We start from the raw sequence: 22,952 nt of genomic DNA, 5'->3' as shown, positions 1-22,952 counted from the left end.
GATCAGTTGAATGCCACTTTGGTGAATTAAAGTACCAATTTCCTTCCGAAACAGCAAAATCTGTAGATTATTCCAAACATTCTGCCACCAGTGTGTGTGTGTGTGTGTGTGTGTGTGTGTGTGTGTGTGTGTGTGTGTGTGTGTGAGCATGTATTTATCACTTTGTGGGGACCAAATGTCCCCATAAGGATAGTAAAACCCGAAATTTTTGACCTTGTGGGGACATTTTGTCAGTCCCCATGAGGAAAACAGCTTATAAATCATACTAAATTATGTTTTTTGAAAATGTAAAAATGCAGAAAGTTTTCTGTGAGGGTTAGGTTTAGGGGTAGGGTTAGGGTTAGGGGATAGAATATAAAGTTTGTACAGTATAAAAACCATTATGTCTATGGAAAGTCCCCATAAAACATGGAAACACTACGTGTGTGTGTGTGTGTGTGTGTGTGTGTGTATATATATATATATATATATATACACTCACCTAAAGGATTATTAGGAACACATACTAATACTGTGTTTGACCCCCTTTCGCCTTCAGAACTGCCTTAATTCTACGTGGCATTGATTCAACAAGGTGCTGAAAGCATTCTTTAGAAATGTTGGCCCATATTGATAGGATAGCATCTTGCAATTGATGGAGATTTGTGGGATGCACATCCAGGGCACGAAGCTCCCGTTCCACCACATCCCAAAGATGCTCAATTGGGTTGAGATCTGGTGACTGTGGGGACCATTTTAGTACAGTGAACTCATTGTCATGTTCAAGAAACCAATTTGAAATGATTCGAGCTTTGTGACATGGTGCATTATCCTGCTGGAAGTAGCCATCAGAGGATGGGTACATGGTGGCCATAAAGGGATGGACATGGTCACAAACAATGCTCAGGTAGGCCGTGGCATTTAAACGATGCCCAATTGGCACTAAGGGGCCTAAAGTGTGCCAAGAAAACATCCCCCACACCATTAAACCACCACCACCAGCCTGCACAGTGGTAACAAGGCATGATGGATCCATGTTCTCATTCTGTTTACGCCAAATTCTGACTCTACCATCTGAATGTCTCAACAGAAATCGAGACTCATCAAACCAGGCAACATTTTTCCAGTCTTCAACTGTCCAATTTTGGTGAGCTCTTGCAAATTGTAGCCTCTTTTTCCTATTTGTAGTGGAGATGAGTGGTACCCGGTGGGGTCTTCTGCTGTTGTAGCCCATCCGCCTCAAGGTTGTGTGTGTTGTGGCTTCACAAATGCTTTGCTACATACCTCGGTTGTAACGAGTGGTTATTTCAGGCAAATTTGCTCTTCTATCAGCTTGAATCAGTCGGCCCATTCTCCTCTGACCTCTAGCATCAACAAGGCATTTTCGCCCACAGGACTGCTGCATACTGGATGTTTTTCCCTTTTCACACCATTCTTTGTAAACCCTAGAAATGGTTGTGCGTGAAAATCCCAGTAACTGAGCAGATTGTGAAATACTCAGACCGGCCCGTCTGGCACCAACAACCATGCCACGCTCAAAATTGCTTAAATCACCTTTCTTTCCCATTCTGACATTCAGTTTGGAGTTCAGGAGATTGTCTTGACCAGGACCACACCCCTAAATGCATTGAAGCAACTGCCATGTGATTGGTTGATTAGATAATTGCATTAATGAGAAATTGAACAGGTGTTCCTAATAATCCTTTAGGTGAGTGTATATATATATATATATTAACATGTTTGACAGCATTGTTACTTAAAAATAAGAAAAATAGTCAAATGAGGAAAATTAAATAATACAATTATTATTAAATGATTAACACAGGTAATAAAATTTGCATTTAGGGGATGTACAGAGCATGTTATGCAGCAATTGTTTTTCATGTTTATGACATTATAATAATTATTTTAATCTAAAAGACAAACTCCATCTAATGAAAGTTTGGGCTTATTTGTTTAGTTTTTTCTTGTTTTAAATAAGTGCACATAACTTGGTAACAGTGCTTTAACAACAGAATTGAAAGTCCTTGTGGCACAGGAAAATTAAACGATGTTTGTTTCTGATTAAAATTCAAGTTATTCCACAGTATCTCCTTGTGGGGAGAAAGTATAGTGCACATAGCACCAAGCAAGCAAAGCTTGTTGGTGAAATTTCGAGAGCTTCGCAGGTAATTCAGAGGGAATTAAACTGCACTGCCACTGTCTTCAGGTGAAATGTGCGACGGTTGTTTTCTGTTACAAATCTCAGTGTTATACCACTGTTAAGCTTTCTCTCAGAGAGCAGCGGGGTGTGAAAGTCTCTCCAGATCCCTGACTGTGAGTTCTACACACCTCGGCTCCCACCCTGTGTGAAGAGGCTACCGAAGGGCATCTGAAGTAATAGGGTAATCTATTATAGGGCTCTCTCTTTTCCCATTCCCCAGCCCCTGTCTCAGCACTTCGTCAGGCTGAACGAGAGAAGTTTAACTAAGCACATTGCTGTGTGCCTCTTGCATATCCAGCACTTCCTCAATTAAAACTCCTCCACGATAATCTCCACTATTCTATTAACACGCACACACACACACACACACACACACACACGCACACACACTGTATGCCTCCTTGTCAGTCAGACAGTAAAAATCATTTACATTTTATCCACTATACTAGGCTTAGAAATGTGTGAATAATGGTGAATCTACATAAACTATGTTAGACCAACAATATGTTGTTACTTTTATTGGTTTACTGTTTTACTATTTTTATTGTCACTATTATTTATGTGTTAGGAATTTATGCTCAGAGTTCAACCTTTTAGGTAATGATGTTTGTTAATTGTCACCATTGTTGAAGGTTTGTGTTTCTCAAAGCTAAAATGTGTAATTTCTGCCCCACTAGTGTCACCAAATGGAATTGCAAAAATAACTAGATTGGTAAAGTTTGTAGACAAACTTTATTGGCTTGAAAAAGTCTTGTCTGAAAGTTTAAACCAGTATGAAAAGTTTAAAGTTTATACAGACATTACAGTAAGACAATCAACCAGATAGCTAAATAAACCAACAGACAGATAGATAGATACAGACAGACATACAGACGTCTAGGGATTTTGGGATTTTTTAGAAGCATTACCAACCTGATCTCATGAAACGTCGCCAGAATAGTGCGAGATGGCTAAATCATACAAAGTTTTACGAGTTGGGTCATGTGACTTCTACACCAACCAAGCTCATATGCTTCCCTCGACTCACTGTAAACCCAGATATTTCCTTCCTTTGTGTACTTCACACACACACTGGATAAACACTGTAATCTACAACAAAACTATTTATATATTTACACTTAAGCTTTAAGCACATGATCCTGTGTATGCTGCCCACACTGACGCCTCTTCAGACCCTCTCTGAATTTCACAGAGACAGATATGATAGTCTCACTTCAACAATTCCTGAACTGAATTCTTGAAGTGAACATTTCCCCCTTATTTTCTTTTGTCCTTGATCCCTTTTGTATTCCCACTCCTCCTACCATGTATCTGTACTTCTTTGGAAATCTCTGAGATTTTACTAGAGAGAGAGCGAGAGAGAGAGAGAGAGAGAGAGAGAGAGAGAGCTGACTCGTGTGTCTCAAATCAATCAGGTCTTTTTTCCCCCTTCTCTCACTGTGATTTGCCGACAGCACCGGGTTTTTCTCTTTCTCTCCCGTCCACATTTATTCCTTCCTCTGCTTGCATCCAGGAGCTTTCCTCTTCTCTCCATCTCTCCACCAGGATTTTTACTCCAGCACTCTTCATTTCCGAGCACATTCCGCTTTTTCTGCCCTGCTTATCCTTGTATCTCCTGGAATGTTGCACTCTCTGGCTTTCACTCTGTGTGGGATCTCCGCTTTGATCCATGGTAGGTTCTTCAGTATGTTTACGTGTATATGTGTGTGAATGTTCCAGTTTATTTAAGTGGAATGATATTGAATGCAGGTGAACAATTGAGAAGGAGCAACAAAAATATACATTTTGTTTTTCTTCTTCTTTTTTTGTGTGTGCGATCAGCAAACCTGTTTGCCTGTGACTTGTGCCTTCAGATGTTCCAAATAATTGTATTTGTATTTTTTTATGACTATTGCATTCAAGAGAGAAACAGAAAGGGAATCTGAGGAAGAAGCAGATTGAATCAGAGAAAAAGACATAAGAGAACAAATTGCTTTGCCATAAAGAATTAGAAGCTGCAATCATAAATTGCACCCTCTCTCCCCCTCCCATCTCTCCTCGGTCTCTCTCCTCTGTTCATCCTCAGAATCCATGAGTAAACAGACTGCATGGGGGTGACAGATGCATTTGTAGATACAGTTCTCCGGTGCTGTTATGGACATGTTGCTGCAGTTGAGTAGAAAGGGAAAGAGGAAGTGTGTTGCCATAGAAAGCATCTCTCTTTCATTTTTATATTCTTTAAATCTCTCTCTTCACCTGTCTGTCTCACAGTAGAGAACTTTTATCTTGGTTGTCAGTTTCATGTCATCTGGTTTGTTTCATATACATTCTCATGATAACTAATAACCAATTCTCTTTATCATGCTACTGTTTGTCACATTACGGAATTCCACAAAATATTCCTAGTCTTCATGTTTTTATGGTTGCATATGTCACGTCTTCTGCCCTCAGCCTGTGTTTTCATACAGTGCTTTGGCAGAGAGCTAAACAAGGCTCCAGTAAAGGTCGCAGGCAAGATTCAGGTTCAAACTCTCTTTGCTGAAGACCATTTAACATAAGAGAACTTTAACATTAACATAAATTAATAAAGATATTGTAAAGATCTTTTATCTTACAGAGTTATAGAATTAGTGCACACAAAACAAAGCTCAAAAAACAGTGTAAGATGCAGTTAAAACAATGTATTTAAATGACCTTTACACAATTTAGAATATGGCTATGTTGAGACACATTAAGCTTTTATAATCTAGCATGAAGATTATATTCCTCAAATTGTATGTTCAAAATGTATCTTGGAAACAGTTCTTGAAATGAAAACATAACTTGTCAAAATTCATATCATTTCAGATTATCGTATGAATAAAGCATATACATTTACAGATTATACTTTCTTAAGGGCAAATACAAGCAAGATGGACGTGAATACACATCTGAGCTCTTCTACAATTTGGTCTGACAGACAAAATGGCTACTACACTGATAAATGTGGTAGAATTCTTAGAGTGGCCACTGGAAGTCAGTATTGACAAAATAAATTGTGCCATAGCTAGGGCCAGAACTCTCCCCTCCTGACATCAAGCGATATCTTCAAGGAGTAACAAAATACATGTAGCGGGATTACGTATTTAAAATACAAAATATAAGTAACATTTTTCCACTACAGTTACAATTGAAATAATTGGTTATTAGAATACAGTTACATTCAAAAAGTATTTTGATTACTGAAGAGATTACTTTGCATTTTATTGTCTTTTGTTTCATTTAAAATTTAGTCCTTTCAGATTTTTTTTTTCTTCATATAAATAATGCGATCCAATGTGCATTTGAACAGCGTTGAAACACTTTCTTATTGAAGTAAGTTTGGAGCAGAAGAAATAGAAATAAACCTTGTGTAAACTGTCAGCTTTACGCTAAGCTAAAATGCTATTTCTAGACATTTTACATGCACGATACCAGACACAATCATATTTTAACAAGAAAATTCACGTTGGATTATAATTTCTTTTTTTCTAGTAAGATCTTTGATATTAGGGTGAATGGTAAAAATGGTAAATGGTCTGCACTTATATAGCACCTTTTTAACCTTAACAGTATTCAAAGCACTTTACACTGTGACTCATTCACCCATTCACAAACACACCAATGGCGGCAGAGCTGCCATGCAAGGCGCTAGCCTGCCATTGGGAGCAATGTGGGGTTCAGTGTCTTGCCCAAGGACACTTCGGCATGTGGAGTCGTGTGAGCCAGGATTCAAACCACCAATCCTGCGATTAGTGGCCGACCCACTCTACCAACTTAGCCACAGCCGCCCCATTAGGGCAACAATCATATTCTTGATGATCATTTTTGTATTGAAACAACACTTTTCTCTTGGCCATCCTTCAGAAGCCCAACATCTCCATTCTGTAAGTTGGGTTTAACTGAGTGCCAATTGCAATGTTCTTGAAGTCCACTCAAATATTTTCACTGGCTAAATCCTGAACGTGGCACCACTGTGTTCTGCAGAGGTTATGGTCTTCAAATTGCCAAGGTGGAACTGGTGGTATTCCAATCTTTTGAGTGAGCAACATAGCTGGGGTGAGTATCACAGGTTGTTCTGGATCAGCTGTTAAAGGCCCATAGTTTACAATTGCACTCTCTTCAGCCATGAATTTTACCAAAATTTCACGTGTGAGCCTCATAGGGCTATGTTGTAGAAGCATGGCATTGAGGATACGTCAGGCAACTCCAATCATATGCTCCCAGGACCCTGCCATATGTGAAGCATGTGGAGGATTGAACTGCCAGCAACATTAATTATCTGAAAGGTAAGTTGTGACATCCTTTCTTGTCAATTTGTAGCTCTTTACAGGCTCTCACAAATTTGGTCCCACAATCAGACCTCAAGAGCTTGGCAGGGCCTCTGATGGCAAAAAACAGCACAGAGGATTAATGAATTAGGAAACACTCATTGAGTCAAAACTTTACAGGTGGATTGCACGTGTGGACATACAAACAAATATGACCGCACATCTCTTAGCCTCTGCTTGACAGACTCGTGTTTTTCTTACTGTGACTGGCCATGGACCAAAGACATCCCATTTCACTAACTGCAAACCTTGTGTGCACGGGTAATATCTCTCCCTATCTCTCCCTATAGGGAGAGATCTTATTCATGCACACAAAGTTCGCAGTGAGAATATCAGCTGCTGGGTCAAGTGGAGGGATCTTGGATGCAATGGCTTGGAGATGGGGATGGTATGCAGCCACTTCAGGAGTGGGAATCTCCATTCTGTTGTCAGGGATTGAACTGCAGTCTATAAGTGTTAGATGCACCATAGATACTTTGCCATCTAAGGCCTCGACAGAAAAGTCTTTGGTTCTTCTTCCACTGGTATCAGATGTGCCCGAGCATGTTCTCACTGTGTAAGAGAAGACTTCACCTTGAATATTGAACATAAGAAAGAAGGCTGACCTTGCTAGAGAGAGGTTACTCTGATCATCCATCATGATGTACACTTGCTTCTTCTCTTCAGGATGACCGTTGGGATACACGTTGACTAGGCATATTTTTGAGCATGATTTTCCTTGCAGCTCTTTTCCACATATCTCTGTGCAGATTGATCCGCCTTGGCTCTCTGTTGGGCATTTTCTCAGCCCATGGAGCTGGACCATCCTGGAGAGCAGAGATATGGCTATTACATTCTGAGCATTGGATTGTTGCTCTGCAGTCTTTGGCCCTGTGATCTGTGGAAATGCAGAACTTTTACCAGATAGAGTTCTCTTTGAGAAATGTATTTTTCTCAGCCAAGGACTTCATTCGGAAACCTCTGCATTTTGCTAATGAGTTGTTATTCTTATGGAGGGAACACAGTCTTTCTGGGTCAATTGAAGTGGCAATGGAAGTAACAGACACATTTGACTCAACTTATGTTTTGCTGGCAGAAATAGAAACACTGCATTTGTATCTTTTCAGCTAAAAAGAGAAGTTGGGATCTGTTCTCATTTTGGTATGATCATTGACAAACTCAACAAAGTATGAAAAGAGGGGATAGTGAAAGAGATATTCTCTTTTGTATTTTGTTCCCTTAACAATCCATGCTTCTTGAAGACTGTGAGGCAGCTTTTCCCTCGGAAGTGTCAAGAAATCCAAGGGCAGGTAGATAAACTTCCTCCTTTACTGCTTGTAGTTCAAGAAGCAGATTCGCAAGCTCTTGTAATTGGTCATAGACTTTGTGAGAAATCTTTGGGAAGCTCTCTAAACGCTTGAATAAAGATGCTTCAATGACCTCTGGGAACCATATTTCTTGTCAAGGCATTGCCATAAATGTCTAAGTCCTGCTTCTGGGTTATGAGCATGGGCTGCTCTTATCCTAAGAGGATGCTGGAGAGTCTTGCCTTCAAACCAATTGGTAAGTAAGTTGAGCTCTTCGCTGACTTTAAGGTTCAGTCCATAAATGGCATTTAGGAATGTTGTTTTCCAGGGTATGTAATGCTCTGGCTTATTGTCAAACACTTTGAAACCAGCTGTTAGGTCACAATGTGCAAGAAACACAGCAATGTCTGACGCTTCAGTAAATCCAGGTGTTGGTATACTTGGGGAGCAGGCATTGTCAGATCTGCTGTTCATGTGTGTAAGAGCAATTTGGTCACCTTGTGTTTTAATACCACTTCTGGTCATGCCTGCTCAATATATTTACAGTTTGGGGGGTGAACTGTCTAATGTTAGGGATGTCTTCAAACTCAGTGCTTGCTAGGTCTTCCACTTCTTTGTTCATGTTTTGGTTATGCGAGAAGTGTGTTATGTATTCGCCAGTGCGTTCTGCTGTGGTGATGGAGCTGGTCACTTTAATCTCATCATTTGAACCAAATGCAGCTGGTTCCAGCACCCTGGCAGCTGCTAGAGCTGCTTCAGGGCACACCTTTCTCTTTTAGAGCATTCAGTGTTGCCTCAATTTTGGCCTTTTCAATCTCCATGCATATCTGTTGTTTAGCAAACTCAGCTCTTGTGCGAACGGCCTCTGCCTTTGCACATGCCTGGGCTGCAGATTGGATGCATTGGACTTAATGGAGCGACGTGAGGATGATGACTTGGATGACAAAGATCTAACCTCTAACCTGGCCTCTAGGCTATAAGCTTGGCTGTGTTGTGAAGAGCATGATATCTAGAACCTCAGGCACCTGAAGGACTCTTAGTCCATGAGAAACAAAATTCTCTGGTCTGATGAAACAAAGATTGAACTTTTGGTCTGAATGGCAAGTATCGTGCCTGGAGGAAACCAGGCACCGCTCATCACCTGGCCAATACCATCCCTACAGTGAAGCATGGTGGTGGCAGCATCATGCTGTGGGGATGTTTTTCAGCGGCAGGTACTGGGAGACTAGTCAGGATCGAGGGAAAGATGAATGCAGCAATGTACAGAGACCTCCTTGATGAAAACCTGCTCCAGAGCGCTCTGGACCTCAGACTGGGGTGAAGGTTCATCTTCCAACAGGACAACGACCCTAAGCACACAGCCAAGATAACAAAGGAGTGGCTACGGGACAACTCTGTGAATGTCCTTGAGTGGCCCAGCCAGAGCCCAGACTTGAACCCGATTGAACATCTCTGGAGAGATCTGAAAATGGCTGTGCACCGATGCTCCCCATGCAACCTGATGGAGCTTGAGTGGTCCTGCAAAGAAGAATGGGAGAAACTGCCCAAAAATAGGTGTGCCAAGCTTGTAGCATCATACACAAAAAGACTTGAGGCTGTAATTGGTGCAAAAGGTGCTTCAACAAACTATTGAGCAGAGGCTGTGAATACTTATGTACATGTGATTTATTTCGATTTTATTTATTTTTAAGATTTCAAACAAACTTCTTTCACGTTGTCATAATGGGGTATTGTTTGTAGAATTTCGAGGAAAATAATGAATTTAATCAATTTTGGAATAAGGCTGTAACAACAAAATGTGGAAAAAGTGAAACGCTGTGAATATTTACACAATTTAGAATGTGGCTTTGTTAAGACACATTAAGCTTTGATATCTTGAATCAAGATTATATTCTTCAAATTGTATTTTCAACATGAAACTTGGAAACAGTTCTTAAAACAAAACTTGCCAAAATTCACATAATCTCAGTTGATCGTATGAGTAAAGCATTTCAACTGACAGATTATGCTTTCTCAAGGGCAAAAACAAGCAGGATGGACATGAATACACATCTGAGCTCTTCCACAATGTGGTTTGACAGACAAAATGGCTACTACACTGATAAATGTGGTAGAATTCTTAGAGTGGCTACTAGGAGTCAGTATTGACATAATAAACTGTTCCATAGCTAGGTTAGTAAAACATTACTTTAGGTGATATAATTAATGATTAAGCTCTCTGAATATGTGAAAAGTTTTCTTTATGCTCCTATAATTCTTGGCTGATCCAATACAAAAAACCTTACTCTTTTAATAATGCTCCCAAGAGAAAGTAAAGAATGCTGTTTACTGTCTGAATTCAGCTCTGCTTCTGAGTTAAAATGAAAACTTTCATTCATTAAAAGACATTTTCACTTTCATTCGTTCTCTTTCTCATTCCTTACTCTGAGGAATGTACATCCTTCAGCAAGAAATCAATGCACTTTGTAAGATGAAAGTCTGATTGTTAAGTTCAAGAAACAGAGTTGTTATAATCCCCAAACCCCAAAACATCGAAAGCAATAAACACATTCTGGAATTGACAGTTAATTAAATTTAAAAGTAGTATAGTGATGAGGAATTGGAGAAAAAATAGAGCCCATGGTTGATTTTTCTGGTCATCCCAGAAACAGGGCTTGCCCATAGCAAGGACATCGTTTTGCTTTGAACATTGGTGAGGGAGCATTTTAACATTTAATTACATTTAATTATCCATGAATATAAATATACTTGATCATGTCCCTAACTATTGGTAAAGATATGACCTTCGTTGTCAACAAAATTTCTTAAACAGTAAACCAAACACCTGCTTTCCTGCTGAAAAACAAACATCTTAAACCAGGCTATATTTGTTTGCTGGTCTCCCTTGTCAGGCTGGTCTGGTTAAAAGGGTTTTGGGCATGTGGCAGCTGGTTAGTCTGGGAGACCAGGTGGATGACCAACTAAACCAGTTGAACCTGGTTTAAACCAGCTGTAACCAGGGGTAAAATTATAATTTTGGAGGTGGGGGAACCTTAAAATCGTGTGGTGATTCTGTTGCCCTATAGGCGAGAAAGGCAAGGTGAGGCGAGGTGCTCTGGCTAGCTGGAGGCCAGCTAAACCATCTTAAACTAGCTAAGACCAACATAACATCTTAGGCTGGTCTGGCGAGCTGGAGGCCAGTTAAACCATCTTAAACTAGCTAAACCAGCATGACATCTTAGGCTGGTCTGGCAAGCTGTAAACCAGCTAAACCATCTTAAACTAGCTAAGAACAGCATAACATCTAAAGGCTGGTCTGGCAAACTGGAAGCCAGCTAAACCATCTTAAACCAGATAAGACCAACATAACATCTTAGCTGGTCTGGCGAGCTGGAGGCCAGTCAAACCATCTTAAACTAGCTAAGACCAGAATAACATCTTAGGCTGGTCTGGCAAGCTGGAAACCAGCTAAACCATCTTAAACTAGCCAAGAACAGTATAACATCTTAGGCTGGTCTGGCAAACTGGAAGCCAGCTAAACCATCTAAAACCAGCGAAGACCAGCATAGCCCTGCCTATTAAACGACATAAGAGTCTGGCCCCCACGACCACCAGAAGGCCCCCATGATGGGTTCAGTAGCGACAAATAATGATTTTCTCTTAGTGTAAATAGAACTGACCACACAGCCCAGCAATATGCACACCAATTGTACGATGGAACCTGTCAAAGCTAGAAAAATATAATATTGTTAAAGAAGTCGTATAGAGTTATATAGACATATAGTCTTTAAAGCTGCTCTGCATTTAAAGGCAGCAGTGACGAGGCACCATTAGGTGCATTTCATCCCGCTATCAGCAACGTATTTAAGTTCTCACACAATACTTATACTACATACACTGAATGCTGTTAGATTATATACGGTTTTAGAAAATACTTTATTACACTGCTGTGCAAATCGTATCTGACACAATTTACACAAGACTGCAACTAGCATTTGGCACTATTTACAATAAGTGTAAATAGCGTCTACTCTACTGATTTGGTCATTTAATTATCTCTTATTTGTTTACACAGTCTTGGAATTTAATTAAATGTCATTATTAATTTGTGTTTAATTATTCATGTGATTGCTTTGTTTAATTAGTTTATATTGAAAATCTGCTTAGGGCACCCAAAATGTAAGGACTGTCCCTGGACCAGCTTAACATCTTAGGCTGGTCTGTCAAGCTGTAGGCAAGCTAGACCATCTTAAACAGCAAACAAGCTTAGGCTGGCCTTCGTATTTATTTATTTTTCAGCTGGGATCCCAATCTCACCTTCTGATGTGAATCAGAATGTGTGACTCGTGATACAGATGTTTCAATAGAACCAAACATGGTCTGATCCTTCAGTCCTAAAGTTTAGATATTATTGAAGTCTGTGCAAATGAGAGATCTATAAAGTTGCATAAATCTTGGCTTGCCTGATACTTTAGGGGATAGCACGTTGCCTGAAAAACAGACAAACAGACAGACAGACAGAGAGACAAGGTATGACTAAATGGAAGAAAATGTAATTTAGTCTCTCTCGTTCTGGCGACTCCGGCACCACACCCTCCTCCTTGTCACAGTAATAAATTCAAGAGTGGGCCCATTCTTGCTTTTAACTGTCAGCTCAATGCATGCCGAATTAATTTTCTTCCATTTAGTCATACCTTGTATGTGCATGGCATGCACTTCACGCTGCTTTAAAACTTATTTTCTGGGGCTTGTAGTCAGATTTTTATTTTTTTTAATCCATCAAAAATGTTATGTATTACTTGAGAATTTACAAAAGCAAAACTCAAGGTAAAAGCTTCTTACGCCATTTAACAATTGGCTAAGACTGTGTGTGAGGCCCATAATTTTATCACCCCCTCACACCTCTATGATTTGTCCTGAAAGTAGTTTCTTTTACCTTTTAGTCCATTATTTCCTCCATTACAGATAATGTTTGATTAATTTGTTAAAGTCTCTTTAAAGTGCCTTGCCTGCTTAAAAAAACTTAGCTTGTGACCACCATATGTCGTTTTGGGTGCTGGTCACAGCAGTGTTGGTTGTAGTCTTACTACCTTTAGTACAGGAAGTAGTGTAACACATTACATTTTAAATTCAGACTAACAGACCTAGACAATGCGATTGTAGTTTGGCTTTGTCCAGCATTAATGCACGTTACACCCAACCACAATTGGCCTTGCCATTGTATCTAAACATTATTTTGAATACATTTTTTTTCTGTGAAATGTGTTTTAGAGAGTAACTTAAAAGTTATTAGCAGTTAGCATTTACATTTATGCATTTGGCAGACGCTTCTATCCAAAGCGACTTACAGTGCACTTATTACAGGGACAATCTCCCCGGAGCAACCTGGAGTTAAGTGCCTTGCTCAAGGACACAATGGTGGTGGCTGTGGGTATCGAACCTACAACCTTCTGCTTATCAGTTCAGTGCTTTAGCCACTACGCCACGACCACTCCCAGTTAGCAATTAAGTAATCAGTAAGAAAGTAATTGTAATATGAATACAAATTTTTAAAGAAGTAATTAGTTATTTGTAATGATTACTTTTTTGAGTAACTTACCCAACATTGGGTAACCATCAAGTGATGCTGGTGTGTCGACCTAGCTTTACCAGCAAAAACAAAGAAAGAGCATAGTGGTCAATAGCCAGCTTCACTAGTTAAGATGCAAGAGAATGATGGGAAATGTAGTTTTTTTGCACAAGCTTGTCACTAAAAATGCTTCCTCAGTAAGTGAAAAAAAGAGAGAAAAAGTATGAAATGTGTCACCCAATGTGTCAAATTGTTCCCCTACCAACAGTATATGAACGTACATCGTATCGTAATTATGGCATCGAAGCTTGAGAACTTGAAAGCTACATTAGATCAGCATGAATTTCCATGGTGGTCTGGAGCTGGTAAAACCTGAAGACCAGCATAATCATGCTGTTCACAAGGAAAGCATAGCTAGATGGCTGACAGTCTTGCTGGTTAAGCTAGTAAAAAAACTAGTTAAGAAGAAACATATACAAGCAGGTGATCTCCTGTCCATTCATTTGTCTCTATGTCCTCCTAAATGCCTCTCTGTATGTATTATTTCAGTCTAATCTTGGCTTAGTGTACTGAAGTCTTGATCTGAAATATTCTGAGCAGTTCAGTACATTCATGTGTTTCTGTCAGTGTCGGTGCAAGGCCCGTACCAGAGGACCCTGTTGAAGAACCTTTTGAAGGACTATAACCCCATGGAGAGGCCTGTTGCCAACGACTCTTTACCCATCACTGTCGTTCTCTCATTGAGCTTGGTGCAGATCATGGATGTGGTAAATGTGTTCTTTGTATTGGTCTGCAATTATGAGCTCAGAATTGTCACAATTGATTAAAAACAATCTCCTTCTTTCTTGCTCGTACAGGACGAGAAAAATCAAGTACTGACCTCCAATATCTGGGTTAACATGGTAAGCCAAATATAAGTAAACTTTTTTACCTGTGTAACTAGATAATGATTCAAAAATGACATAAATGAAATGTTTAGGCATATACAAATATTTCTCCAAGCGTATATGCTCATGCCCATTTTATGCAAATAGTTACATTGCGATTAAATCTGGTATTATAAAGCATTGTTAGTTTAACAGCCTACTTGTAAGTGCATTGAAACTAAACAGCTCTTTCCGTGTATGTTCCTCAGCGCTGGTATGATCATTATCTGCAATGGAACCAGTCTGAATATCCAGGTGTCAAAAACCTTCGTTTCACCACAGACCAAATATGGACCCCAGATATTCTGCTCTACAATAGGTAGGCTAAATTCTAAATATTCCCTATTCACTCACACTTTTGTATTCTTGCAATCGTTTTGGAGACTTTTTGCTTTCACATTGTGACAAGGAGGAGGGAGGGGCCAGGCTGTAAATACGCATGCCTGGCCCCCAATTGGGCTAATCAGACAAGGAGAGGGATAAATGCAGCTGCATGTGGCTCTCTCTCTCTCTAACTGCAGCATTCTGCTGCACTTATCCCTCTCCTCGGCTGATTAGCTTGATTGGGGGCCGGGCGTGCGTAGTCACACACATGTACTATTCTTAATATACTGTTATCCAAAGAGCATTCAAGCCGGTATACCTGTACACATCCAAGTTCCATGACAAGTCTAAATAATAGTACGAGATGGCGGAATCATAAGGAAGACTTTTAATTTCATAGAGGAAAAATAAAGGAGCCATTGCACAATATTATAATGATTTTTCCTAGGTTAAACCCTTTACCCAAACCCTAAACCTATTAATAATTTTAATGAGAAAATAACTTTTGTGTACCATGAAAGAAAGATAACATCAGGTTTGGTAAAATGCATGGGAAGCATATTACAGTTTATTGACATTCGTCAGTCAACCGTGTTGCATAAATAAATATGGAACGAGTAACCAAATTTGTTCAAAGACGTTTCCTTTCTCAAAACAAAGTGTTGGATAGGAGGCTAGCTAAAATTGGATTCTTTATTGTATCGATTTGAAATTCTGTTTGTTTATTGGGAATAAAAGTTGCACCTTTTTGTACAAGCCCAGTCATGCGATATCAGATGTTTTTGCCACCTTGTACAAATTATAATGAGTTGTCATGAGACTATTTTGCATACATATTTTTTCATATTGCTTAACTTTTTAGGAAGTCCCCAACAAGGTGGTTCTGTCAGGCTTGGCTTTGCTTTTTTTTTTTTTTACAGAATCTACCAACATAATTCCATCATCTACAGTATATCTTCAAGGAACATCTGAAATGTAGCATTCCTCATTGCATTGGATAAAAGCATTTTCTGAATGTAAACATGCAAATCTACATCCCTTAACAAGACATTAATGACTGATCTGATACCCTATAATTACAGTGATCACAGGCAAATCCTCTAGCTAGAATATATACTTTTAACTGCAACATAACATAACATAACAAAAACGGTCCACCCATGTGTGCTCGGGTGAGGCAGTAAAGAATTCTTGGGAATCAGCAGACATTCGTTTGCCTGCATGTGATTTAGAATTGCCGTATCAAAGCCATAATTCAAACTGTGGGGCTAAACAGTGGAGCAACTACAGATCAATGAACTAAAAATGTGGTCCTTGGGCAAAGCAGATCGTTTAGTCAATGAGCCGGTGTCCAAACAGCCTATTAACAGCCTACACTATACACTTTTCGCAATTTTATTTGGAGCCGATACTCATGGGAGCTTACTGCTTAGTTATACATTAAATGTAATCATGGCTTTTAGCTAATTTTTGAAAGGAAAAATATTAATTTACATGAAATTATAGCCGTATTTTTACTGCATTTGTTAATGTTAGTTAATAAAAATACACTTGTTCTACGTTAGTTCATAGTGCATAACAAATGTTAACTAATACCACTTTTGATGTTAAAAATGTATTAGTATATATTTTAATGAACATTAACTAAGATTAATAAATGCTTAATATGTATTGTTATTTGCTAGTTCATGTTAACTAATGTTAACAAATGGAAACTTATTGTAAATTTTTACCAACTCACTTTGGGTCGTGGGCCTGATTGGAATCACTGTTTTAAAAGTACTGGCTCATAAGAGTCATTTAGTCATGAATCGGACTAAACCAGTCACCGTGTTTGTTGTTGAGTTGCCTACAGCAAGCGAACACAATGCAATATAAAGGCATGCTGTTTTGGTGTTATTTCACGGTGCATGCTTTTTTATGTCACCACATTCAATTCAGACTGCAATATCATAACTTGGGTCAAATATAATTTCTTTATTGATGCTGGTAGTTCAGCAGTGGAGCAAATTAAAATTGGAGCAGGAAAATAGAAAGATGCTGTTTTCATAGCTAACACTGGGGTAAAAATATACAATTCTTTTGCCCACCAGCCACAGTGGCTGTGAATGCCCAATTTATGGGGGGCTATGTTTGACTGGGGGCTATGTTTGACACCCCTATGTAAAGTGTTACCATAAAAACACAACATAATTGGAAAAACTAAACTAAACTAAAAATTTTCATGACTCCAAAACTAAAAAACAAAAATGAGACCAACATATTTAAATATCAGTTTACCCATTAACTGTTCCCAAACCTAACAAAAATGTATTTTCTGATGCATCGTGATCTTCATTTGAACAATCTCGATATCAATTCTTAAATCCCAAGAACAATCTTTAATTTTATGCGCAACCCTCTACTTACTACAATGAGTGGAAATCACTCGCATTCGAAACAAAATTTCGCACTATCCGAATAAAATGTCTATTATTAACCACAGGCTGGTAAATGTTCAACATAATCACAAGGGAGGCCTGCATGTTGTTTCTGACCGTTTGGGTACACTAGGATTGGCGACATTATGTCTATTCACAGACCACCGTAATCTCCTATCAGATATGTTTGCATCAGGTCAAGTTCTGGAAGCACGTCACATCAGCAGCGGGGGAGACTAGGGTTCGGATCCCATCGAGACCATGGAGTACTCGCGATTGCATAATCAGTGTCGATTCGGACATTGCATTTTCACCCCTAACTTTACATTTTTACTACACTAATGGTTAGGGTTAGGCATAGGTTTAGGTGTTAGACTTTATAAACTGGCATTTTCTTCACTGTATTAATGAAAGCACAGCTGAAAAACAACTCGCTTTTGGCGCCGCTACGTAGACATTACACCCAGAAAATGGAGCTCACGTGTGCTCATACGCCCAAGAACACTTAACACTTTGGCCACAGAGGGCAGTGTTAAGACTTTTGGTAAGCACAGCCTGATTTTAGCTAAAGAAAAGTTTACCTACTCTTTCCGATCTCACTGTGAGATCAGTCTGAAATCACCAGTTATTGTGTTGTATAGTGGGGAAGAAGTTCAGCACGTGTTAAGTGTGGTTTGACTCGTTTCGTGTGTGTCCAAAGATGAGATCCACGCAATCCATTTGTCATTGAACTGTCTCTTTTAATAACCTTGCAGTTTTTTACCACATGTTCAACAAATCTGTTTAAATAAACATGTAACAAAATATTATGTACACAATATAAGAGCTTATGTATCAGAATCTGTATCAGTACCCAGCCCTACTAATGTATTCTCTCTATCTCCATTGTAGTGCAGATGATGAGTTTGACTCCACCTACAAGTCAAATGTGGTGGTGAACTCCAGTGGCTACTGCAACTACCTGCCTCCAGGTTAGTTTAAATGCTCATGCTTAAGGTTAACAGTGCACTAAAATAAGATATGGTACATAGAGTGATAAAACCAACAGTAGGTTAACTGAACACTGCAGTGGTTCATAACAACAAAATACTAGCGGCGTTTAAAGCTAAAACCTTAAGCTATAAAATGAAGACAGATTTTACACAGAGCTAAAACATAGAAAGGAACTACAAAAAAGTCAACTCTGGTTTAGGGGAAGTGCAAGTATTAAAGTGCTCTATTTAAATATTACAGAATTAAAGAGTGTGGAAAGCAGAGACACATCCGACATGTTCCACGGTAAATGGCGGTTCATGGGTCATAGTTTTATAGATTTATGCCATCGAAACAGGGAAATAGGGAGTTCATGAATAATGGTTCAGTTGTTTTAGGGGCAATAGTACTTTAAAACATATTCACTGCAAAAGCACATAACATTTATTATTGGGGAAAATATAGAATATGGAATTCAAGCATGCCCCAGTTGATGAGTATGTATTCTTTGCATGTGTTAATACAGCCATGCATGTTCTACATTAAATGTGCAATGACATGCTCTCTCCAATGAATGCATATCACCGTTGTTAATGTGCAAACCAGAGAAAATACATTTGATCATCTTCCATTAGATGAATACGTATTCTTTGCATATTAAAATGCAGCCATACATGTTCTAAATTTGTTGAGGCAATTACATGGTTTCTCCAGCATATCACAATTATTTCTTGGGAAATTAGAGAAAAGAACATTCAAACATCTTCCGTTTGATGATTATGTTTTCTGTGCATGCATAAATACTGTACAGCCATGCTTGTTCTAAATTTGTTAGAGCAAAAATATGGTTTCTCCATTCAATGCATATCACATTTATTTTCAGAAAAAAATCAAGAAAAGGATTTGTTGGAGCAATCACATGGTTTCTCCAGTCGCAATCCTCACTGATCCTTCAGACAGGGTCTATAAAGGAAAACATCTTCAAATAAATTCTCTCTCTTTCACACATTTTTCTATACACAACAACTTCCTCATCACTGAAACAAGTAGTCTTTAAATAACCCTCTAGAGTCACAGCAGACGCAAATAAACACAATCATTATCATGATCAGATCTCGCCCCGATGGCTCATATTTGGAGCTCATGCTGATTTCATCACACATCTCCCTCATATTAAAGTCATCCCCCAGTACCAGATCCCTCAGTACCAAACAGCAATCAAATGTCTTTTTGAAGTCAAGCAGAGAGGAGAGAAGAGAATGAGGGAGGGTGCAATCCGAGACACACACAAAGAGAAAGCACAAGAGAGAGAGAGTGAGGGAGGGAGAGAGAGAGAGAGAGAGAGAGAGAGAGAGAGAGAAATCCTCATATCTTGTTTTCAGAAAATATGTTTATTCATTAGCGGGCCGTGGAGTGTAACATTTTTTAAATCCAGTGGTCTCGGCAAATGCCAAGGACACACACAGATAAATTATCCAAAAATAAAGCTTCATTCCCCTTCTGTCGCTCTCTCCACGTTGTGTCGGAGAAGCGACACTAGGGGTCTCTCTTGAGCGCCGATATTCACCTCTGACCTATTGAAAAGGGCCAATGAGAGTTGGCAGTCAGTATTTGCATACCCGCCCCGCATCACGGGTATTTAAGCGGGGCAAATCACGGAAGTTTAGTCAGAAAATTTCTTCGAGCCGATGGTCTGTTTGCAGTCTGCTGCGAGAATACACACCCTGAACTCCTGTATCTCTGACGATCTGCTTGCTGTTGGATTTGACGCGCACAACAGCGGCTTTCTCTTCTCATTGCACGGCGTGCATTGTTGCCCCTGAGCCCGACAGCGCAGACACACACACACACACTGTGTACTAAAAGAGTGATTTCTTGTAAAGAGCAAATTTCTCTAAAAGAGCAAACACAGCGGCTTTGAGCGTCCTTTTAAGGGCGCGTCTTTTCAAGATGCCTTTCCACCCCTGTGTCGTTCCTGGATGCGATAGAAGTCTCTCCGCTTCAGGCGGCCACAGGCGCTGTCTCGTGTGTTTGGGCGCGATCACACCGGCGGCGTTTGTGGATGGTTCATGTTCTCACTGCGAGAACATGACCATGACCACGTTAGTGATCGCGGCTTGCTTTCAATAGAAAGCAAGCCACCCCAACCGCACCCGCATTGCTCCTTCTTCCCACGGGATTGAGGGCGATGCGGTTGGCGCTGAGGCGTTGAAGCGGCAGCGGTGCGGTTTCGCCGGGTAGCCCCGCGAACCTCCCGTTCCCGACACGCTCGCTGGTCCCGTCAAGCTCGCGGCGATAGCGGCTCGCCTCACGGCCCGGCCGTCTATCCTCCGAGTCCGAAGCAGATGAGCTCGCCGCTGCATCGGAGAGTCGCGATGTCGAGGACTCCTGGACTGCCGGGCCAGCAGGCCCAGGCTGAGGCCGGCGCTCAGATGTCCGACATGCTTTCCGGGCGCCCGTGGCGTGGGGTTGGATTGGAACCCTCCGTCCTCCCCACAGCCTTCACGGTTGGATGATTGGTTCCTGGGGGCAGCGCCGTTCGCGGCCTCGCATCCCCGGTCCCGTTTTCCCGGAGGTGCATGATGAGCTGACGTCTACGTGGAGAGCCCGCTCTCCGCTCGTCTAGGTGCCACCCGCTCCACTCTCTCCACCCTCGACGGCGAGAGCGCCACGGATACTAGGCGATTCCCCAGGTCGATAGGGCAGTTGCGCACCATCTATGCCCTGGTAGCCCTACCTCCTGGCGTGGTGGCCCGTACTCCCATCCAAGCCCTGTAGGACAACATCCTCAGCTCAGCGAGAGCCTACAGTGCGGCTGGATGCGCTGCCTCCGCCCTGCATGCGATGGCCCTCCTGCAAGTCCACCAGGCCAAAGCTCTCAGAAGCATGCACGGGGTGGACCTGATCCTGATGTGCTGCAGGAACTGCGCTCAGCGACCGACCTCGCCCTGAGAGCGACGAAGGCCACAGCGCAGGCACTCGGACAGGCGATGGCCACCCTAGTGGTCCAGGAACGCCATCTTTGGCTCAATCTGGTCGAGATGCATGAAGCCGACAAGAACCGCTTCCTGGGCGCACCTGTCTCCCAGATTGGCCTTTTCGGCGACACCGTCAAGGACTTCGCCCAACAGTTCTCAGCGGTGAAGAAGCAGACGGAGGCCATCTCCCATATCATGCCCGCCGCCAGACCTGCCGCTACGGGCCCTGCCCGTCTGCCCGCCGAGGGCGTCCCCTGCGAAGAAACCAGCTCCTGCTCCGCCTCAACCCGGGCCCAGCTCTCAGCCCCAGCGTCGAGCACCCTGCAGGCGGCGACGCCCCTGTCTCACGAACCCCTCTAGGACCCGGAAGGCTCCCAAGCGTTCCTGAGACAGCCGACCCAGAGCCCAAGACGTTAGCTCGAGGTGGTAGACCGCTCCGTCCCGGTGGAGGGCCGGGAGGAGAATCTTGTTTTTCATTTGCCACACCCTGACGGGGCTGTGGTACCCACATTCTCAATAAAAGAGCTATTTCCTTTGCCTCTGGGTCACCTGGCCCGCAAATGCCGTTCTCACGGCAATCTGCTTTCAGATTACGACAGTCCGGTACACGGACGCGGCGATCCGCCTTCCGCCTGCCTACGACTGCCCCCGGCCGGCCGGTTCAGAGCGAGTCCAGAGGGCGCCAGCAGACCTCCTCCTCAGTCACGAACCCGCCCCTGCTGGTGCGCGTGAGCAAGGTAAGTGCTTTGAGTCTATTCTCAGCACCCCAGCCTCAGGCCACAACGAAGCCGCCCGACGCTGCATTACCTGTTCCGCCCGCTGTTCGGCCCGCCGGTACGTCCAAAATACTCGTCCCTTGGTGCCCCTAAGCGCAGAGCTGGGAAGCATGGTTTTCAGCTTCCCAACGCATCACGCTGGCTGCACCGGACCATTCGACTTCGGTTACGCCAATTCAGTTTGCCCGGCTCCGCCCCCTTCAGGAGCGTCCGCTTTCCGCAGTACACGGCGAGCATGCCAGTTCCTGCGCGCGAAATCGCGACCCTCTTAGCCAAGAGCGCGTAGAGCCCGTCCCTCCAACTGAAATGAGGAAGGGTTTCTACAGCCCTTACTTCATTGTACCCAAGAAAGTCGGCGACTTACGACCAATCCTGGACCTCGCGAAGTTTTCAATCGGGCCTTGTTAAAACTCCCGTTCAAAATGCTCACGCAGAGAAATATTCTGGCTGGCGTTCAGCATCTAGATTGGTTCGCAGCGGTAGACCTGAAGGACGCGTACTTCCACGTCTCAATTCTGCCACGACACCGACCCTTCTTACGGTTCGCGTTCGACGGCCAGGCGTTTCAGTACAAAGTCCTCCCTTCGGCCTGTCTCTGTCCCTCGCGTCTTCACGAAGGTTGCAGAGGCGCTCTTGCCCTGCTACGAGTAGCCGGCATCCGCATTCTCAACTACCTCGACGACTGGCTTATCTTAGCACACTCTCGAGAGTTACTATGCACACACAGAGACCAGGTGCTCCGGCACCTCAGCCGCTGGGGCTTCAGGTCAACTGGGAAAAGAGCAAGCTCACTCGGTTCAGAGCATCTCTTTTCTCGGGCTGGAGTTAGACTCAGTCTCAATGACAGCACATCTCACGAGCGGCGTGCTCAGTCGGTGCTGGACTGCCTCGCTTCCTTCAAGCCAGGCACAGTGGTCCCCTAAAACTTTTCCAGAGGCTCCTGGGGCATATGGTGTCCTCCATGGCGGTCGCGCGCTGGGGTTGATGCATATGAGACCACTCCAGCACTGGCTCCAGACTCGAGTCCCGAGACAAGCATGGCACCACGGCACGCATCGGGTAAGGATCACCCCGCCTGCCTCAAAACACTCCGACCCTGGACAGACCTCTGCTTCTTCACGGGCAGGAGTGCCCCTGCAGCAGGTGTCCCGACGCGTTCTGGTCACAACCGACGCCTCCGGTCCGGGTGGGGTGCCGTGTGCTGCGGGCACG

At 42.3% G+C, this 22,952-nt stretch overlaps 1 protein-coding gene across 1 annotated transcript in view; it reads left to right on the top strand.

The window, feature by feature from the left end:
- The first annotated feature begins 3,772 nt into the window (after window positions 1-3,772).
- Window positions 3,773-22,952, top strand: part of LOC127650600 (neuronal acetylcholine receptor subunit alpha-7-like) — a 37,806-nt gene continuing 18,626 nt past the window's right edge. The window contains exons 1-5 of the mRNA XM_052136111.1: window positions 3,773-3,854; window positions 13,972-14,111; window positions 14,202-14,246; window positions 14,480-14,589; window positions 17,906-17,985. Of these exons, the coding sequence (XP_051992071.1) occupies window positions 3,803-3,854; window positions 13,972-14,111; window positions 14,202-14,246; window positions 14,480-14,589; window positions 17,906-17,985 (427 nt within the window). The 5' untranslated portion in view covers window positions 3,773-3,802. The remainder of the gene's footprint in view (window positions 3,855-13,971; window positions 14,112-14,201; window positions 14,247-14,479; window positions 14,590-17,905; window positions 17,986-22,952) is intronic.

Source organism: Xyrauchen texanus, chromosome 10 (genome assembly GCF_025860055.1).
Source record: "Xyrauchen texanus isolate HMW12.3.18 chromosome 10, RBS_HiC_50CHRs, whole genome shotgun sequence".
Lineage (NCBI taxonomy): Eukaryota > Metazoa > Chordata > Actinopteri > Cypriniformes > Catostomidae > Xyrauchen > Xyrauchen texanus.
This window is presented reverse-complemented; position numbering and strand designations above follow the sequence as displayed.